Raw genomic sequence first — 21,178 nt, 5'->3', positions numbered from 1 at the left:
ACAAGTGATGTTTATGTTTTATAATTTAAGTGCTTTAAGTAAACTCTCCTTATAAATACTGCTTCATTTTGCAATAAAATGCAAAAGTCATGAGTGCTTAATTACAGGTCTCTCTCTTGTGAGCACCAGACAATCACATTTACAAATTCAACAAATTTTCCATAGAAGCCACTAAGAATAAAACAATTGTCATGAATTCCAGACAAAACTTAAAAAATATACTCTAGAATATTTCTGTTGCTTTATTTTTATTTTTATTTTTATAGTTTTCTCTCTGTAAATATACTGAAGATGTATTTTGGATTTAGAGAAGACAGTTACAAACTTCTTGGTATCTTCAGCTCAGCTCCTGCTGCTGTCATTAGGACCATGTGGATTGTTGCAAGCATTTGGGCATCCCATTTAATGTTTTTACAAGGAGTGGAGCACTGCTGAAATTCTGCATACAACTGCAGTTCTTAGATATTTTTGAAAATCATGAGCCTAAACTACTGTGATTATAATTAGATAATTACATATGGTCTGTTTCACTTTATGTTGCCCTGTAGTCTCTAAATTTTCAGAAAGTAAGCTCACCACAGTTAGAAGCAGAAAGGATATGTTGATTTCTTACTTAGATGGAAGACCTCAGGGAGAAAGGCAGATGCTGCCAGAACTGATAGTGACACAGCAAGTGGCACTGTTGTCAGTGAGTCACTTTGGAACCAATTCTCAAAGCATTGCAAGGCAACCCCATGCTGTTAAATCTGTAGCCTTAGCTACTTTTCAATATCAGAGTAGGCGGAGATGCATGTGGCTTTTCAGACATACCAAGGTTACTGAGAGTAATTTCATGCATCCAATCTAAATACTTCTGTGTTTTGAATGAATAATTTCTTCATCACTCCCTACAGAAAACACATTGTAGTGCAATGAATGACATGATTCCTGCCAAAGGTTGTTGAATTTCTATGAACTCTATTTATTTGCACCTTCTCTACATAAGGTAGCAGATGTAAAACACAATTATTAATGATAATAATCTACTATTATGATAATTATAGTGCTTAAAAACAATTTACCTAATCTTTCTGCTAATGATCAATTACTACTTAGAGATGATGATAGAAGGGAAATGAATTAACAACAGAATGTTACAACAAATAGATAATATTTAACTTCTAATCACAATTGTGCTTATTTGTATTTCTTGGACTATTGTTTACAGTGCAATCAGAGCATTGCATTTCAGTCAGTGAGAAATTAGCTATATTTTTAATTTGCCATGGAGTAGTTTAAAGAAATAGCTATACTTGGGCTTATGCTCTGCTTTGCAGCTAAGGGTTCAATCTCTCTCAATTCAGACCTTTAAACAGTTTTTTTTGTTTCATTCAATGCATACTTCAAACAGTCCTCAGATAACCTTTGCTACTTATGCATTCTTGAGAAAATTAAAAAAACAATACAAGTGCAGCAGACAAAGAATTTGCAAAACACTTAGTGTTTTGAGAATCTGTGGTAATTGAATATCTCCCTCTCCAGTTTATTTCTCAGTTTTCTTCCAATTAGTTTGTTTTTGTTGGGAATTCAGTTATTCAGTCTGAATAAAATGATTCATTCTTCAAGATGCTTTATGATTAAGGACATGCAATAGTGAACAAAAAAGAGAAGAAGTTTCCAGGGAGTTTTTACTAAGGTTACATGCACCTTGGGGGGAAAATCAGCTCTTTCTAATAGTGCATGAAGAATTCTGATATGAAAAGGAATAAGAAAAAAATTAAGAAAAATTTGGTATAAGTGTAAATGGAAATTTTTATAGAGGTTAAATTTTAACTCCTTTACGTTGGACACACACAAATAATTATAGAAGGCTAATTAACTGTGGGGTACTGTCACCCAAAGAGGGCTGCATGGCCTGGATTAAAAAGCATAGGATCAAACCCGTTACAAATATACAAAGAAATTTCATGTACCAGCCATGTTCTGTGGCCCAGAAGCCAGACAATATAAATGGCCTAATTCCATGTTATTAAATTCTTTTACCCACACCAAAATAGGTCAATTTCATGGAAAGTGACTGCAGAAAATAGTTCCTGACCTGTACTAATTTCTCCAAATGCCCTGAATTTCTCTGAGAAAGCTTTACTTGGTGTTGGTCAGAACTGTGCCCTGACTGTTGTAAGACTAACAGCACAGATAAGGTAATACTTCAGGAACTTTCCCAGATATTCTCATGTCCTTTTGCTTTGAAAAGCAAAATGTAATAAGCCATTGTATAACTTCTTTAAGTTTATGTAAAAATGCCCATAATTTCACTGATTAAATGGTGGTGAAGGGAAAAGTAAAATACAGAGGATTTTTTATGACTACCTGTCAAATACGCAAGTCAAGTGAGTGAAATAGAAACAGCAGGCAGGGGCTACTGAGCTATGTGACAGGGTAGTGGCTTAAACAAGTAACATGAAGATGTGAAGACTGGAATGGTGAAGACTCATGATTTCAGTATAGCAAAATATGGAGAAATGCAGAGCTGGGAGTGACTCAGCAAAATATAAATTCTCTTTGTAGTGTTACCATTGGGAAAGAAAAAAAAAAACCAAAACCTACTTGTGGAGTTGAAGGAGGAGATGGCCACAATCCAGTTATACGATGAAAATGAGATCAAAGATAAATATGTCTCTCTCACACAGGAGAGTGGAGACAAGAGTGTATATTGAAAATAAGGATATACAGGATGAGGAGGAAAGAGAAGCCAAAGGAGGATGAAACAGGTGAGAAACAAATGCAAATAGTACAGAGGTGTGAGACTTGGAAGGAACCTGGAATAAAGAGGAGCTACCTTTGGTTGTCCTCTGATTCCTGTAAGAGCCCTGTGCAAATACTGGTCAGCTGATATTTATTCTCGTACTGATTTGACTGTAGTTTTTCTGATGCTATAGCAGTACTGAGTCAAAAGTATTGCAATCCAAAATGGGTGTTGTTTTCCTGATTGGCTTGCAAATGCATGAGCTCATTTCTGCAGCCTTTGCATTCCTATCTTCCATCACTGTTTGAAATGCTTGGTTAAAGAACATGTTTAACTCAAAAATGAAGTTTTAATTTATTCAAAACTCACAGGTTTTGAAAATCAGACTTGCAGAAGATTTTCTGACATTAAACAATTTAAGCTTGGTTAACAGGATCAAGCTGGTGTTTTTTTCCTTTTATGTCTTATGGCATAGACATTAGAAAATTAAAGATGGAGAAAATCAGGATTTGACCTTCTGTCCTCTTCTGATTCAAAGCAAGTTCTGGCTCAGCCTCACAACTAATCTATGACTGCAGGCTAGTCTGCAACAAATCTGTCCACCTGTCCTGTGCAGGTATCTCCCGACTGGTATAACAGAAGTAATTAGTTGCTGGAGTTGAATTAGAGCATATTGTCTGCCAGGCAAATTCTTTAATCAATGAAAGATGGACTCATTTTCATTCTGAGATTCAAGTGCTGTATACAAAACACAATTTTTTAACAGAAATACCAAGAGAAGCCATGTTTCCATATCTAAATTACAGGGAGTAGAACAACTTTCCAGAAACTCATGCAGACTTGTTAAAATGCTTAGTTAGGCAGATCTGAACCTTAATCCTGAGTAAATTTGCTAGCTAAAGAAAAGTAAATAAGTTTTCTGGTTCTATATTGTACAAGAAGGAGGGGATAAATATCCCTTATTTATTTTTAAATCAAATCTCTGCTTTCATTATTTAAATTATTTAGATTAGTGAACAGAACAATTTATTAATCACATGATCTTTTTCTATAGATTTCTAATGCACTACTGTGTAGGATTTGTGATGCATTCTTCTGAAATCTTTAAAAGTAGATATCATTGTCTATCATAAGCCACTTATCCAAAGCAATGGACTAAAATATTTTCCTTTCTATCTCTTGTAGACCAGAAGACCTTTCCCTTGCACTCTGCTTCTGAACCAGTTTTTCAATGTAATCTGAGCTAGACTTGTTCAAAGTCACTTGAATGGAATCAGCCACATTTGGTTTACTGAGTTAAAAACTGACCAGCTTCAATGTAGTAAAACTTAGGACAATTAATGCATGTGCAATTTCTGTGATGTACTAAGCTTACAATAACATATAAATAAGTAACTATAATAAGAGTTTTCAATCTAAAAAGCGTGTATGCAAATGCACGTATAGGCACGCTATTTCCAGTTCAGCACTTGGTTGTTCTTTCTTTTTAAATATTTCTACAAATTGTAGTATTTGACAGTAAGCCTATTAAAATAAACTACAAACCAATAAATAATCACAGAAAAAAGATGCAATCTAAAGGGTAATACTATGCAAAGCCTATTCCTAATATTTAATACATACTATGTCTATATAGTAGATCATCCAGTTAATAGATCATTCAAGTGCCATGCCAAGGCTAAATAACTGAGAGAATAAAGGGCTAGTTTATGTTTGCAAAGGTCTTGTTCACTTACACTGAAATTCCTGGAATTGCATAAATGAAAGGTTTTTTTCTGTTTGTTTCTGAATTGTCCATTTTATGAACATTGTTCTCTAAGATTATTGTTTCCTCTGCTGTCTCCAATAGAGGATTTAATATATTCTATGAAATGCACTGTGCTGGCCACTGGTGAAATCCTAATCCACTTACCTGCAAACTCCTACAGTATGGACTGATGTGCAAGGTTGTAGGAATGATCCTTCAGCCTTACTTTATTTTAGGTGTCACCACCAGAAAGTTGAATAGTTGCGTTTTTGTTTCCAAACATGTTAGCATTTCTGGAAATTTGCCAAGTTCTTTTATGCAAACTATCTTGATGGATTTCATTGAGTTGCTTTTTGAAAGACCAATGACAGCAAAAAAAATGGCCCTTGTGATGTTTAGGCCTTGCTCTACAGCTGTCTGAATATTTTAAATGTGGTTGCAAACCCACCCTGAGATAATGGTTTCTGACCATAAGAGATGCATTTTTTTAAAGGAAAGACATGCACAAGTAGACAAAATTCAAATATTGGGTTCAAACCTAAATTAATTTCTCTTCTTTTAGAGAAAGCTTTTAAACATTCTCTCACAAAATTGACTTCTGTTAGCTGGAAATGATGTGATGAAATATAACTTTATCTACATAGTTCTTTTGAGTTCAGAAAAGCAAATTCAGGAGGTGGCACATCCAAAAATACACACCCTAAAAAGAAACTTATTAATGACTTTGTAAGACACTTGAAATATTTTTTTTTTGTTAATATGAGAATAAATAGTGTATACATTTTAAAATTCAACTGCATTTTTTCTATGTCAGGGCTTTATTCTCTAAAAGCATATTTATGTCATATTAAAATAAAAAGACATACTATTCCTTTGACTAAAATGATTCACATGTGCTTTTATTGCTCCGCATATAAGAGTTTATATCTCACACTCACTCTGTCAGCAGTGAACAAAAGAAAGAGCCTGGGAAACTGAAGCATAATAAAATTACAAAGTATGAATCCACCACTTCACTTAATTAGTTTGATTCCATAAAGCATAATTTATAGCAACTAATTATGCAGTTTTTGTCATTTAAATGTTGAAGTAGATATAAACCATCCATTTTTTCTTGAAGCTTATTTTAAGAATTGGAAACAAGCCATTGCTGTCCTGGCAGCTTGCTCAGACTAGTCCTCTGCTTGATGAGTTTAGGGTTAGCCCATTAGCTTTCAGGAATTATGTGCTTAAATATGTTTTTACTTAGCCAGCTATCATGTACATAAGTAGCTGGGAGAGAAAGGCCATCAGTCCCCTTGTGGACCAGGATGCATGCCTACACAAACACAGCTTTTGTCCACTCCTCTTTGCTCAAAGGCACTGTTATGTTATACCAATTTTTTTTCAATTACTTGAACGTTGTTGTTATGATAGGAAAAGTACTTACCTTTTAAGTAATTGCCTTATTTTTTCCGCTTGTTTTGGCAAAAATAAAATTTTTATATGAAATATTTATTTTAATATTTACGAAAAAGATCTATCTTTAACAATGAAACATGCACAGCAATGCAGAAAACTGCTGTACTAATGAAGAGCTAGGGAAGAAAGAAAATACTTCTGGAAATACATTTTTACTAATAAAATCATTCAGATTAGTTTTTTCCTACTAGTTTTAACAAAAATATCAGTTTACTGATCTGTCAGTTTTCTGAAATGTGGGCCAACAGATACCTCCAGGTCAAACAACTCTGACAGAAATATATGTTTATAGGTTTCCTCTCTGTTACACTTCTCATTACTAGGAGACATGCAAGGTGGGAGTTCCCCACTGAATACGTTCAAAAGCACAGGTTCTAAATAAAAAATTCCATGTTCAGCAGGATAGTCAGCGGTTTTTCATCACTGGATGCTGATAACTCATCCAACCTGCCTGTCTCCTTAAAGGACCCTCAATGAGATGAAGGTGTTTCGTGATACTTTTTTTTTTGCAAGCTTGTAATGTATTATTTATCAATGTAGCTCCTTCCAAATATTAATAATATATGTTCTCCTACTTCTGCTCTTCTGCTGTGATTTTTTTTTCTCCAGCTTTACTAAGTTCAGAAAATAAATTTAAACTTTATCCTGTGAAATATTAGGTGATCTAGAGCATGGATTCTTTGGCATAAGTCCTTTGCAAAGCTGCGATCCTGATTATGTGACGCAAAAACATTAACCCTGCAGTTTGTGTCTTTCTTCTAGTTTGCACTTCATGGCTTTGTTGACCAACAGCGAGCAATGGGATACTGGAGGTCTCAATTCCAGCACCCAGGGGTCCTGACCTCTTGCCAGGCCTGAACTTGACACCTACACTGACTGGATTTTAAAGACTTATTTTTCACATAAACTAAAATTCTTCACAAGTATCCTTTTAGTTATGGTAGTCAAGCAAATGGCAAACCCCTTTTCCTGGCAGGTATTTACTCCAAATCATTGCAATGCTTTCAAGGAAAAAAATGAAAAATACAGTTGTTATGTCTGAAATATAATTAATACTCCACTTTTTCTCACTTAGTTATTTTGTTTAGCTATAATTAGCCAGGTGTCTCTGTGAATTTCAGGCGCTCATTCTGCATAACCAAACAGGTCTGGCTAAGTAAACCCCCATTGATCAAGACTGTTGCCTGTAACACATGTAAAAAAAAAAAAAAACCAAAAAGCTTGACCAATACACTGGAGTCCCCACACTGACATTTTAGCTCATAAGGCATGTTAAGTGTTTGTTATTTTCAATATCAACACAAACTTCCAATCTTATTCTCATCTGTATTGTGAGCATCACGGCTGTAATTTGTCTTTTGTGACATTTGATACAATGCAAAGAAAAAGGTTTTACATGCAAAGTACAGGACAAGCTTGGTCTCTTGTGTGTGATTTATTTTTCTTCTTCATAGCAACAATTGGGCAAAGATGTCATAACTGCAATTCATGCATTAAATAAGACCCGGAGGCTGTCTTCTTCAAAGAGGATGATATATTCCATGGTTTCTCTGTGCCATTAACACCATCTGACATTATGCGAAAATTGTGCATTTTTGCACCACCTCAGTACATGAAAGCATACAACAAAATATAAAATACTAAGGCCCCTAACAACAAAGGAAATAAAACATATAACTAAAAACCAGAACAGGAGTCAGCACTGGGCACATGAAGCTTGCCAATGTACTGAGTTTTCAGTCTCCAGACAGTTGCTTTATTTCCTGTTGTACCCACGGTACCCTTCAAACAACAGAGGTTCCAGCTGAAAGGAAGGAGCAGACTGCAATTGTGGGCAGTTTAACAAGCACTGAGGATTAAGGCAGTAAGAACGATGGTACAAAGAGGCCCTCAGGGATGATTTGTTTATTGATCAGGTTTGGAGCATCCCACAAGTGCTTTGACAGCATGTCATGATACTGAAGGAGATATCATGTGAGGTCTGATAAAATAAAAAAGTCTTAGGATTGAAATTCAGGCTAGCAAATGAAACCTGAAGACAAGGACGTTTATAGTAGCATAGTTTGAACAAGTCTCACCATGTACAATCAGAAGAAAAAGATTGAAAGGTAGAGCTTTAAATGCCTGGCTGAGAAAAAGTGGTGAGGAGAAGTGAGTCACTATATTAGAATGTTGGAGCATCTGTTAAAGAATACGAAAAATTGCAAAATTCATTTTGGCCATGAGAAAAATAGGCTTATGAAAGTTTTAAAAGTTTTCTACGAACATTGTGATATCTAGTGAAAGGTTCAGGAGAATTTTCAGGTGTTGGAAAGCACAAAATTAGAAAACAAAAAAAAGCAAATGTATGCAGTTCAGACAAAGGGTGAAGTTATGAGAATTCTGCATTCTTCACTGGAGGATGCTACAAAAGGAGATGACCACCCAGTGGGAAAGAAGAAGTGGTAGTTCATGTGGAACCAAACTAGGGACCAGTAAAGAGGAGAAAGAAAGCCATAATATATAACCAAGGGTTAAAATGGGACCTAGTTACCCAATATAGGCAACTTTAATGCTTAATGCTAAAGAAGAATATCAGCATTATACCTGTGTTCAATATCTGTGGGAAAGAAGAAAATCAGTCAGGCAGCATAGTATCAAGGAGCAAAGTACACAGGAAAGTCACAGCAGACTGTCAGTGGAGGAATAATGATGGTTGTGAAAGGAATCTTTGTCAACTAAGACTTAAAAAAGAGGACAGTATTAACATTAGCTATTCAGGAAAAGTTTCCTAGTTATTCCACAGTTTACAACAACTATAATTAGTTTAAATGCAATGCTTGTGCAGGAGCAATAAAAACTAGAATTACAAGATGGTTGCATTCAGTTAAATAAATAATAAGATGAAAACGGAAATAAATAAAACTGAGGCATATTCCTATAGAAATTCTGAATGAGATAGCTGAGACTGTTAAATCACTATGGGTGGTATGGATGCTATCTAGGGATATCATTTAGAGGACCCATAGCAAATGCACATATCCATTAAAAGGAAAATCTGTAAGGGCAAACAACATAGCTAATAAAAGAAAGAACACATATTTCAAAAAAATGAAGTTGTGTCTCAGAGAGGACAATAGAAAGAACCATAAACCCTGCTTTATCTATAAAACCACAATAAAGAAGACAAAAATGAGTTTGAATAAATCTCTGCAAACAAGCTAATAATAATTGTCTTTTAAGACATCTGGAGGCAAAAGCCTGAGAGGAACTGTGTAAAGCCTGCCCAAAACTGAGATACAGAAGTGCTCAGAGAAGATAAGATCACAAATTTAAAACTGAATACATTTTCTTCTTTATTGTTATTATAGAAAGACTGGAGATTTTTTTTCTATCCTAGAACTTTATAGGGGACTCAGGAGAAGGTTAAATTAGCTATAGAAGCAGTTGTGGAACAAACAGACACAACAGTAACAAATCATTTAGATTAGCTGTTACATGCCCAAGAGCCTGAAGAATGAAATAAGGGAACTATTATGATGTGCAATATTTTGTTTCAAAACACTGTGCAAAAGAAGGCTTGGAGGTATAATATAACACTGATTTTTTTTTCCCCACAAAAGTTCTCCAGGGAATCCAGGGGAGATAAGGATGGATATGACTGACATGTACAGGCAAAACAGTAGGCAAAACAGTAGGAGCAGATTTACTCAATTCAGAGAGAATTTCCCATCCTGAAAAAAAGAGAAATCAACACAGCTTCTCTAAATAAAAGTGATATTTTGCAGTGCTTTCTGAATTCTTTGAAGAGGTTAACATGCAGGCAATAATGGATTAAAAACAAATGAGAGGGAGCTCTTAGTTGCATGATATATATTAATCTGTGTACCTCTGACAGAGGATGTGGACTCTGAAATTTAACATAAATTTCAAAGCAATGGGGCAAATTGGTGGAAGAAAAAAAAATTGAGTGTTGTTAAACACAAAGACACCATTAGAACTAAATACAATTAGAAAGTAAGCAAGTCTTATGAAGTATTGCTTGGCCTGTTTTGTGGATACTATCTAGACACAAGTGTAAGAGACAGAAGGAAGGACAAAATGGATCCTTCTCATAACATGATTTTCCTTACATGCCTGCAAAAACACAATTTATTTTCAGACTGAGTAAAAGAAGTAGAATTTTTATATGAAAGAAAACTTCACAGCTCCAGATGTGATTTTGTATCTATGGAGTATTCAGGATACATACAGTGGGATTTCAATTCATAGGCAAGAAAGAGATGCAAAGTAAAAAGCTGCTGTGATGTTACTGCAGATTCATGCAATATATTCTAGTATGAATTAGCCTTACTAACGAATTTTAGCAACTAATTATTTTGGCATAGTTATCAAGATATATGCTTGATTAGTTTCTGCATTTTGAAGGTACAGAATATACTAAACTTCAATAAATTTATGGAGATAAGTAAGTGACAATCCTCCTAATCATACAGACTATAAAACTCTTTAAATTAGCATACTTCTGAAAAGCTTCATTTAAACTAACTGATGTGAAACATAATAAATTATCAGTGAATGATCACTGTTTTGAGGCTGTAAGTGTTTTCAGGGACAGATATAATTTTCTGTGCCAAGACATATAAAAATCTGTTCCTGAATATCATAACAATAACGCTTAGCATGAGCTAGCTCTGCCTTTGGTACCTGGAAATCTCAGGTTATAACCTTTTTTAATTTGAAGGAATTCATGCAGTTTCCCTTGACAAAATAGTATTTCCCAAATAATTTTTATAGTGTAAATGAAATTAACTCAGGCTCAGGCTGGTTTTGTGGAATGATGGTATATATCCTCTTAAACATTCAACTCATACTTTCAAATTGAGCTTTATATTATATTTAAAAAAACAGGATGACTGATTTTTTTTCATCATATACTGTTCTTTTTCCAGGATCTCAGTTTCTTATCTACAAGACTTTTCCAAATTAATACCTTTAGTCATGCTTATTGGAAAATCAGTGTTTTGGAATATTACATACTCTTAGGAAATCTGGGTGGGTTGTCGTTGACATCCGTGAGAGTAATGTTTACAGTGGTAGTACCAGCTAGTCCTCCCAGCTGTCCTCCCATGTCCTTGGCTTGGATTAGAACTTGATATTGTTCTTTCACTTCTCTGTCCATATTTGGCAAAGCTGTTCTTATTACACCTATGAGAAGAAATGGGAAAGAAAAGGAGCAAATAAACAAAGAGCTGTGATTGTCTACTCTCACAAATTAATACTGGATCTCTTGAACCAGGAATAGAATTCTTCTGAATGGTTTGATGAGAGGTGGTCACATGAAAACATACAAATCACTCAGGATTTTCAAAAGTGTGTTTGTCAGCTATTCAACCACTCAAAATTACTGTTTTGTCTTTTCAATCAGGATATGAATAGATGAAAGAGATATGAATTGATGAAAGAGAACGATGTGTTTTCATTAGGGATGTGAATGCTGTGATCATAGATTTGCCATATGAGGGATGAGGAAAACTGCCTTGTACAGAGTAAAGCAATGTGGAAAGAGGTGGCATTGCATTGCAGAGCCTGCATCTTCAATTGTTTCCAACCATTCACTTGACAAAAAATTCAAGTTACTGTATGCCAAGACAATGTTCCTCTGTACAAAAGGCTGTTTTTATTAGAAGACTCTTCCTTTCCTAGAGAAAGTTTTCTTGATATAACACAAATACGCAGTGAAAATTTGAGGAATTTCCTCTTAAGAAAGGAATTAAATATCACTGTAAGACATGGCTTCTAGTCTTTAGGGATTTTTGGACAGCTGCTGTCTAAGCAGATATGCCATAATCTCCCTTTGGATATGCTAAGAATATATAGAATAAAAGGAAGACTTGGAGAGAGAAAGAGAGGGAGGAAAAGGGAGAGGTATTACTGAACACACAGATGAACTGATGAGGTAGTAGAAAGCTAAAACATTTGGGGTACTAAAGGCTTTTTCTTGAAATTAAATATGTAGGAGGAAATGCATGTCTTTGTCAAAAATTTTAGAAATATAAATTGCATTGCAAAATGCTATTTATTCAACAACAGTTATCAGAAAATGTCTAGGTGCACATTGGTGCAGATAACATGCAAAATTGAAAAATAAACCAACTGGAAGTATGGCCTTCTTGGTTATTATTGATTTAGAAAGTATTATTTTCCTAGTCATAAACAATTTGATGTCAAAAGCAGGTTTTTACCTGGTGTTAAAATGGATCTGGAATGGCAAGAAGCAAATTTTAAGGACCATTCTTATCTTTACAGCAGCTAATCACTGCTGTCTTAACAAGCCAGAATAGGAACTATTATCTTAGAATACTTTTTCAGTCTAGAAATAACATTGACATAAATCTGCTATTTCTGGAACCCATTAAAGATTCCCATTGAATTGAACTCTATAACAATGTCCTTTCTTGCCACCTGTAACATTATGATAATGACAATATTAGGAATCACCATTTTCCTGCCTCAGGATGGCATGTACTCTACTGCACACAGTTTGCTCCAAACTGAAATCTTGAACTACAAAACTAAAAAAAAAAATTTTTCATATTCATTAGATTCAGAAAAATAATATTTTTGCAAATAGGATGAACTTTAAATGTTTCTTCTTGAATCTCTTAATCTTAATTATTACTTAATTTGGCATTAGGGAAGCTATATGTTCTACAGAATTTTACAAAATCCTTGGTATATTCATTCCAAGGAGAAAAGACCTACGGAAATGAAAGGATGAAAGGCCTCTTGTGTCATGATAACAAAATAAAATATAAGAATTACAGAATCAGAGTATGCTAAGTTGCAAGCCACCTATCAGGATCATTGAGTGCTACTTCTGTCTCTGTGCAGAACACGCCAAGAGTCACACTAGGTATCTGAGAGTGTTTGCACAAATGCTTAATGAACTCTGTCATGCTGAAGCTGTGACCACTTCCCTGAGAAGTTGTTCCAGTGCCCAACCACCCTCTGGGTGGGAAACCTTTCTCTGATATCCATCTAAACCTCTCCTGACTCAGCTTTATGACACTTCCTCGAGTGCTGTCACTGGTCATGAGAGAGATATGTACCTGCCCCTCCTCTTCCACTCATGAGAATGTTGAAGAGCACAATGAGACTTCCAATCAGTCTCCTCCAGGCTGAACAGACCAAGTGACCTCAGCTGCTCTTCATATGGCTTCCTCTCATGGCCCTTGATCATCTTTGTGGTCTTCCTTTGGATCCCCTCTAGGAGCTCACATGGGTCTTTTTTATATTATGGCACCCAAAACTGCCCCCAGCACTCAAGGTGAGTCTGCCCCACTGCAGAGCAGAGCAGGACAATCCCCTTCCTTGCCCAGCTGGCCATGCTGTGCCTGATGCACCCCAGGACAGGGTTGGCCTTCCTGGCTGCCAGGACACAATGACTCAGATTCAATTGGCCATTGTCCAGGACATCCAGGCTCCTTTCCACAGTGCTGCTTTCCAGCCCCTCATTACCCAGTCTATACACAACCAGGGTACAGACTGCAGAATCTGGTACTTTGTTAAGCTACATATATTTGGTAACTGCCCAGCTCTTTATTTTGTCAAAAATCTGCAGGACTTCCCTGCCCCTAAGAGAGTTGACAGCTCCTTCCAGTTTAGTGTTATCAGCAAACTTACGTAGTGTTCCTTGTAGTCCTGTGTCCAAATCATTTTTGAGGATGTCAAAGAACACTGTGTTGAGGATGGATCCCTGCAGAGCCCCACTAGTGCCAGGTCACCACTCTGATCACCCCATCACTCAGGTCACCCCATTCACTATAACCGTTTGTGCCTGACCTGTGAGCCAGTTGCTCACCCATGACATGAAGTGGTGTTTACCCAGCTGTGTGCTGGACATTTTGTCCAGAAGGATCCTGTGAGAGATGGTATTAAAAGCTTTGCTGAAGTTCAAAAATATGACAGAAAAACATGTCAGAAAAAACTGAGCATGGCCACATAGCAGGTTGTGAAGAGAAAATGCAGTTTATCTGGCTGATATAGGTGTTCTGGGTACAACTAAGCGACTTTCTCAGAAATGTTCCAGGGTTTTTTCAGAAAATGAAGAATGGGCAATCATTCCAGTAGTAAAGTTCCAAATCACCCACTGTTTATTCCTGTCTTGAAGTTTAAGGTCATTCTATATATTTTTCTGGAAAACAAAAACTTTATCTTTAGAAAAGAAAAAAAAAATCTGTGAAAATAATTTTTATGTCTAGCAATTCATGGGCAAATTTCTTGTTTCTGCCTACTCTATTTCAAAGGCTTAGACAAAACACGGAGAAATATTATTTCTTCCAAAATCAGTTCATCTGGACAGGACAGATATGAATTAGAGTTATTTTACTAGCAAAATAGAATAATAAAGTAGAGATAAAGATCCATGGGAAGGAAAAGGCTACAAATGCTGGTATTTCAACTTCAGCATCACAAAGAATATCTAAATTTAAATCAAAGGGTTATTAAAATGTAGAGGCCTTATGTGCATGTGATGGTATTCTGAGTTTTTGTAAATCCTTTTACCTTAAGATTTTACAATATTGTTCAACTGCAGAACTGAATAACTTGGATTTTCTTTTTTGTCTTATCAGGTGTCATCGATATCAAATGCGTAGAAAAATATGGTCCCCATGAGATTGCTGAAAACTGAAAATATTCTGTATGGGACTTGGGCCAGAAGATTTTCTTTCCAAAGTTATTGACCCATAATTCAGCAGGAGATCACCCACTTTTGTGGAAGAAAAAACACAGGAACCTCCTGCATAAATATTTACATCAATACTCCTGCTGATACCAATTTGGATTTCAATAATATAACTGAAGTCAGAAGATGGACAAGAATGCAAAATCTAACAAAACCTGGTTACATCTAGCCATAAATAAGAATATTGAGCTCAAAAACATATCAGAAAATTGGGTGGAAAGAACATTTTCATGGTGGAAATGGACATTTTCATAAGAAAAGAGAATATACAGAGGAAAGAGAAGAGAGGTTATCTGCTTTAAGAGAAGTTCTCATGTTAAAAAAAAACAAACCCTCACATTAAAATCAGAATAGAAATTTTGTAGCATTTAAAAGTACCCCCAACATACAAGATTTGAGGCCTTAGAATGTGGCATTCAAACACTTGCTCTCCAGAAGGTACTGTACTGCATGTCACCCCCCTGAAATAGCAATGAAAGCTAACTCTCCTGTTTCCACATGGTTTGCTTATCTCCAACAAAAATAATGGAAAAATATTAGGAAGTCAATAAAGACAAGGAGTAAAAGGGGCAGCTATGACATTCAGACCCATAGAGGTTAAAAACAATTTAAGTATACTAGTTTCATATCAAAATAAATGTGTAAGACATATTAGGAGTGATTTGAGGAATGAGTATGTGCTAAGTCATGTGCTTGACAAACACAGCCCTTATTTCACTGGGATCCTGAGCTAGTAACAGAAATTTCCACAAACATATCAACATCTGTGCGGTAGAAGCTAAAGACATAAACAATGTTTGGAACTGTTTGGGAGGGAACAGGGAACAGAAGTGCTATTAAACAGCTCTATACATCCATATCAGCTGCCTTTCTGAATACTCTGTGCACTTTCTCACCCTGGGGAGGAGAAGGATGGGTGATTACTGGTATGGAATTGCTTCTGTTTAAAGAAGTCTTCAATCTAGAAAAGAGTCATTTCAGGGGGAATATAAATAGAAATTAACTATTCACTGTCTTATGCTATGTGTGAGGTATAAAACAAGTCAAAAAAAGAACAAGAGGAGCTGGTTCTTAGCCAGATTAACTTTTGCTGTGGAATTTCTAGTCAGTGGGTATGCAGCTACTGTACTCTTGGACAAGTCAAATCTACTGGGAAGTGGAAAAGTTGTGAAGGAGAAATACGTGCAGACTTTTAGTTACTTTGACCCTGCTAGTCACCAAAGAACTTTGTAAGGACAAGTTCTTTCAAAACTAGAAGAGTATTCCAAGGGTAGAGTCACTAAACACTTACTCTTCATCCCTTGCTAGAACTAAGCAGGCCATCACTTTTGGAAACATGACACAGGGCAGAAACATAGTATATATGTTCTTGAGTTCTTTAAATAACTACAAGATTATGTCTCAAAATTGTTTCTGGAATGCAAGAGATGGCAAAACAAGCCAACAACAACACAAAAAATGCTTATTCATCTGCTGGCAGTTCTGAGTTTGTCATTGTACTGAAATGGCTTTCTTCCCCTTACCTGCCAAAAGCACTCAGGACAGATTTCGGGCAGTAAAACTCTCCAGTGAAAAACTACTGCATAAACTCCTCAGTTATAAGATAAAGAATTTGAAAGAGCAGATCTGTAGTACTGCCCTGGACTTCTGGATTTTAGAACAAATCATTAAGCATTATCCTGTGCAGTGTTATTCACTGTTTAAAGTCACTGTTAGGCCCATGAGTAATTCTCATAATGTGAACCTCCTAACGCAAGGCACATTACAGCATATTATTGATGTTTATAGAAGCATGAATCTATACACTTTTTTTCTGGTATAGGATTTTAAATTACGCTGGGCTACTGTTTCACCAATCTTCCTCTACAGCTGTGTCCATTCTTTTAGCACATAATTCATTTAAGGTAATAGCCAGGTTTGAATGATCTTCCAGGGCTTGCAGGGTGCAGGCCATCACCTGTGGTTGACTCACTACTGAGTAACAGATGAGAACATATGACACAGCCTTTCAAAGTGCAATGGGAAAAATAGTTCTTCTTCCATGTACCACTAACTACTCTTTTTTTTTTCTTGTGAAACTTGTATTAAAACTCCAATTTTGGCTCCAGTATAGCTTTTTCTTGCCACTGAATTTATATCCATTCTTTACAAAACTGAAATGAAAAATTAAGTATAAAGGCAACTACTTTTTTTCCCCAGACACCAGAAGAAGTCCTATTTTAGTTTGAAAAGTAAAATTGCTCACTGCAAATTGCAGTATGATCTCCTGCTAAATGGAGCATGGAACAAAGAAATGTGTACAATGGAGATGGTGCACTCACAGCCTTACAAAGCTCCACCATCATGGCTAAAGGCCCTGAATCTGACATTCAAGTACAGCTACATTGGAAGGCAAAACTATTTGCTGAAAGGAGCATATGGATAGAGTTCCCTGTAGCACACTCTGGATGCCACAATGTGTGTCATTCACCATGTACATTATCGCTTCCTCAACTGAATTACTAAATATAGAATCAAGAATTATATTTAGAAATATAGGACAAGATACAAAATTAACATGTCTACCAACCTCCCAAATACTTCAGTCTCTTTAAATGTATTATCTTTTTCTGCTCATACATCCAGTGACTGCAAAGATAAGATGCCCCAGGAAAAGAGGAGGGGAGGAGATGATTGGTTGTTCCACAGTCTCAAATTCGTTCAATATAACAAAACAATAATTGCTGGAGAATTTCTGACTGTATATTCAGCAAGTAAAAATGCTGAGAAGACCCAAGTTAAAATACTCAATTATCAGGGTAAAAAAAAAAAAAAAAGGATACATGTAGAAGACAAAGCTTGATGTTAGGGAAATGGTAAAGCATTGAAAAAATAATCATTCAATGTAGACATATTTTAGATATTCCAGTACTGGTTGGATGAGTATATTTCTTTTTTTTCTACAACACATTATAATTCATAAAAAGCTAGTCAATCCTCAAAACTGAATCATATGGGAATGTGCTCTCCTGGATTTTGGCCATATCAACCAGGTCCATATTTATTCATTCATACTGCCTACATGAATCAAAAAATCCAAAGCTTAAATCTTCCACTGTTGCTGATAAAATAGTTACCTGTCTTGGGATCAATGGAGAAATATGGTTGTCCCTGAAGAATGCTGTAAACCACTCTAGCACTGTTTCCATAAGTGGGATCATCAGCATCTGTCGCCTTTACTTGAAGCACATATGCTCCTGCAAAGAAACACAGGTAATCACATTTTTGTCATACAGCAATGATCAGGGATATTTCAGACACATTAGTCCAGTTGCTAGTGGATTCCGTTGCAATTCTTGTTCCACTGAAAAAAAGGTGGGAATAAAACTGTTAATTCTTCAGCTCCATGCTAGCAGCCATCTAGAAAATAGCTGAGGAATAAAGGGGAAGAAAGGGAAAGGTATCCACCATCAGAAGATACTTATAAATAGTTTATGATTTTTTGCAAAAACCTTTTACATAACACATACAGAATGAAGGTTTGGGAAAACACAATATTAAATTTTGAAAAAGGATTATACCCCACAACTTTGTGAAAAAGTAGACAACCATGAAAGTAAAATATGGGAGTTGCCTTTAAAATTAGTGTTTGGTCGATCAGCTCCTGAATCCTCAGTAAGATCAAGTGAACCAAGCTCTAAGTACATTAAAGAACTGCACTGCAGTCACCTAAAGTTGGAAATAATATTAGGTGAATTAGGTGCTTACTTCAGGTAGTTGTCTTTAAAATCCAGACTTGAGTACTCTTGCCCTTCCAATACAGCTAAGAATTAGAAATACCATAGAGGAAGTATTCCTTGTCACTTTGTTTTCAGCCGTAACTATAGACCAGACCTAGTGCAGTTTTCTTTACATTACAACTTAAAATGGACCAATGGAGCAAAAGAAATGCACATGAAAGCAAAAAATTCACTGCAAATGGCAAAAGTCCACAAAAATTTCTTGTTCCTCCTGCTGTTTGCTAGTCTATTTACTTGCATTTCCTCACTGCCCCATAATTAAAATATTTTTCAAACTATAATCTTCAGCAAAACAAACTGCCACATTGTTAGGCTTTCCCATCAGCTTTGAAGAATTGTTTCCTATGATCTTCTGTGCAATTCAATGCTGGAATTTGCAGTGCTGATTTGGAGTGAAGATTGCCTACACGAGAAACAGCACAGTGATGTGTGTTATCTGCATCATTCCTAATTTAAGCATCATTGTGCATTTGGAGGTCATTTGACATTTTTCCAGGAATATCCATGGAATACTGCAAGAGCTTGAAGACTTCTACTTTTCTGCAATGGAAATCGACAAGTTTAAAAAAAAATGTTCAGAATTGGAAATGAACCTCAATGGACTTGTCGAAGTTTTGTTCTGGGAGTACCTCACTGATAGATGTTCCTCGTGAAAGGTCCTATGACTTTGGCAGAAAAGTGACAGCAAAGGTTAACTGTTTAAAGGACAATTTTTTTCAGTGCCCAGCCCATGTAATTTCATCAAATGACAGTGATGACTAACAGTGGTGCTGAGAGGTTTGGTACTAGCATTGTAAAAACACTTGCTGCATGATGGTAGCATCAGGCTTCTCCTGTAATGGTTTTTTGAGCAATAGAGAATGAAAAGCTATTCCAAGAGATATTCTATCTCCTGAGGAAAACACAAAAAAATATGTGTTATTTGATTAGCAATCACCTTTTAAAGTTAATTGGTGCATCATGTTCTTAAACTGACAGCAACTTTCATTAAAATCAACTTCTAAAAGAAAGAAAATATTAACAAATAAGTGAATGAATGCAAATAAACACCACAGCTTTAGATATGAATCCATATCTATATCTCCTCACTCAAAAATGTGATGATGCAATCTGAAGAAAGCAGACACTGGCCGTCAAAGTGCCTGAAAATTCTGTCACCGACTGAGGTGCTCGATGATTCCTGCATATAGTGATTATTTTTGTAGATATTCCTAGGTACATGCTCCAGGCAATCCAACTTTATTACACAAAAGGAGGAAGAAAAGTTGATTTACAAACTAAGTTTTATTAAGGGAAACTTACAGAATCTGATAAATAGTTGGCACTGAATATGAAGAATATTCCATTTCACATTGACAGCATTTTCACCTGTATTAACCCACCTGTCAGGTCTTTTAAACTAACAGATAATATGTAAAGTTTATATTTTTACAATAGATCTGGCATGTTGGTTTGTATTTTTTTAATATGCCTCCAGTAATTTACTTATTTAAATGCATACTTAATGTTCTAAATGGATTTTCTGAAATTGGTTTCTCATCCTTTCAGTATTATCAAGCATTGCTCTTTGTATCTAACAAGCTTTCTATTTTATTGCAAAGCATGAAACCAATATATTTTTAAAAGCGGACTCTAAAATCAAATTATATTTTCCCAGGCAATAATTCAGGACACTACAGTTGTAAATCTTTAATGCACAAATGTAGTGAGGAAGGATCACATTAACTATACTTCATGACATTTCAATTAAAATATATACTTACATTACTACATGGAGTAATGAAATGAACAAAAAAGATAGAATGTTTCTTTTTAGGGAAATACCTTACATGACAGTCAACATTTAAATATATTTTTAATTTTTCATGTGCAAACAACATACATTTGATGTAAGGCATTATAAAATGCGGAAAAAATGAATTATGTGCTTTAGTTATTTATGTTTTAGAAAGAGAAAAAAATAATGTTAAACCATTCTCACAGCTCAAGAAAAGGTATGGAATTTTAAAGATTGTGTTTTCTTTGAAAAAATACAAGTGGTGTCGAAAACTAACATGCTGTAAATCACAGCAAGCATACTCACCTGAATTTTACTCTAGCTAAAACTAAAGGAGACTCATCAATAAGTGCTAATAGAATGAGCCTAACATCTATAACTTGTTGACAAAACTGACAGAAAGAGCATCATTGAAAAAGCCTTTTTGTTTATATCAGAATAACTGTAAGGAACTGTAGGACATCTGAGTTTATACCAGAACAGAAATGTTTATGAAATATTGATTTGACTTCCAGAGCAATTAACTTTTTTTTTTTCTGACAGCCTCTCATTGGTAAAAATGTTATAATAAATAAAAAGAATCTTTTAGAGAAGACCAGTATTGATGGAATCTCTTCTCATCCAAGGAGAACTACGAGGAAATTTCAAAATATTCTAATACCCAGTTTGAGATTTTCAAATTGCTTATGAATGTCAAAATTTATTAAAATTTTTTTAAATAATTATTTTGAAGTTTAGATTCTCCCAAATTTTGAAACAGAGTATTTGATTCATTTTCCTTCCTGGGTATTTTTTTTCCTTATAAAAGACTAAAGTATTGACCCTTTTTATTATTTCAACCTGGAAACAAATTTTACCTTCACCAAAGTGTAGTTGGGGTGGGACATCCTGCTCTCTGTGGAGCTATTTCTGTCATTCAAAGTAATTAAGCATGAAATCTGAGCTTTTTATGTTTAGTTTG

At 35.3% G+C, this 21,178-nt stretch overlaps 1 protein-coding gene across 9 annotated transcripts in view; it reads right to left on the bottom strand.

Moving 5' to 3' along the window:
* CDH12 (cadherin 12) overlaps window positions 1-21,178 on the bottom strand; it is a 539,049-nt gene that overhangs the window by 56,091 nt on the left and 461,780 nt on the right. For all 9 annotated transcript variants that reach the window (XR_005259646.1, XM_038160521.1, XM_038160530.1 and 6 more), the window contains 2 exons: window positions 17,778-17,897; window positions 10,953-11,120 (listed from right to left, as the gene is read on the bottom strand). Coding sequence is in view for 8 of the 9 variants with exons in the window: in XM_038160521.1 (XP_038016449.1) it covers window positions 10,953-11,120; window positions 17,778-17,897 (288 nt within the window). In the remaining variant the exon portion in view is untranslated. The remainder of the gene's footprint in view (window positions 1-10,952; window positions 11,121-17,777; window positions 17,898-21,178) is intronic.

Source organism: Motacilla alba, chromosome 2, assembly GCF_015832195.1.
Source record: "Motacilla alba alba isolate MOTALB_02 chromosome 2, Motacilla_alba_V1.0_pri, whole genome shotgun sequence".
NCBI lineage: Eukaryota > Metazoa > Chordata > Aves > Passeriformes > Motacillidae > Motacilla > Motacilla alba.
Note: the sequence above shows the minus strand (reverse complement) of the source record. Positions and strands in the feature narration are given on the sequence as shown.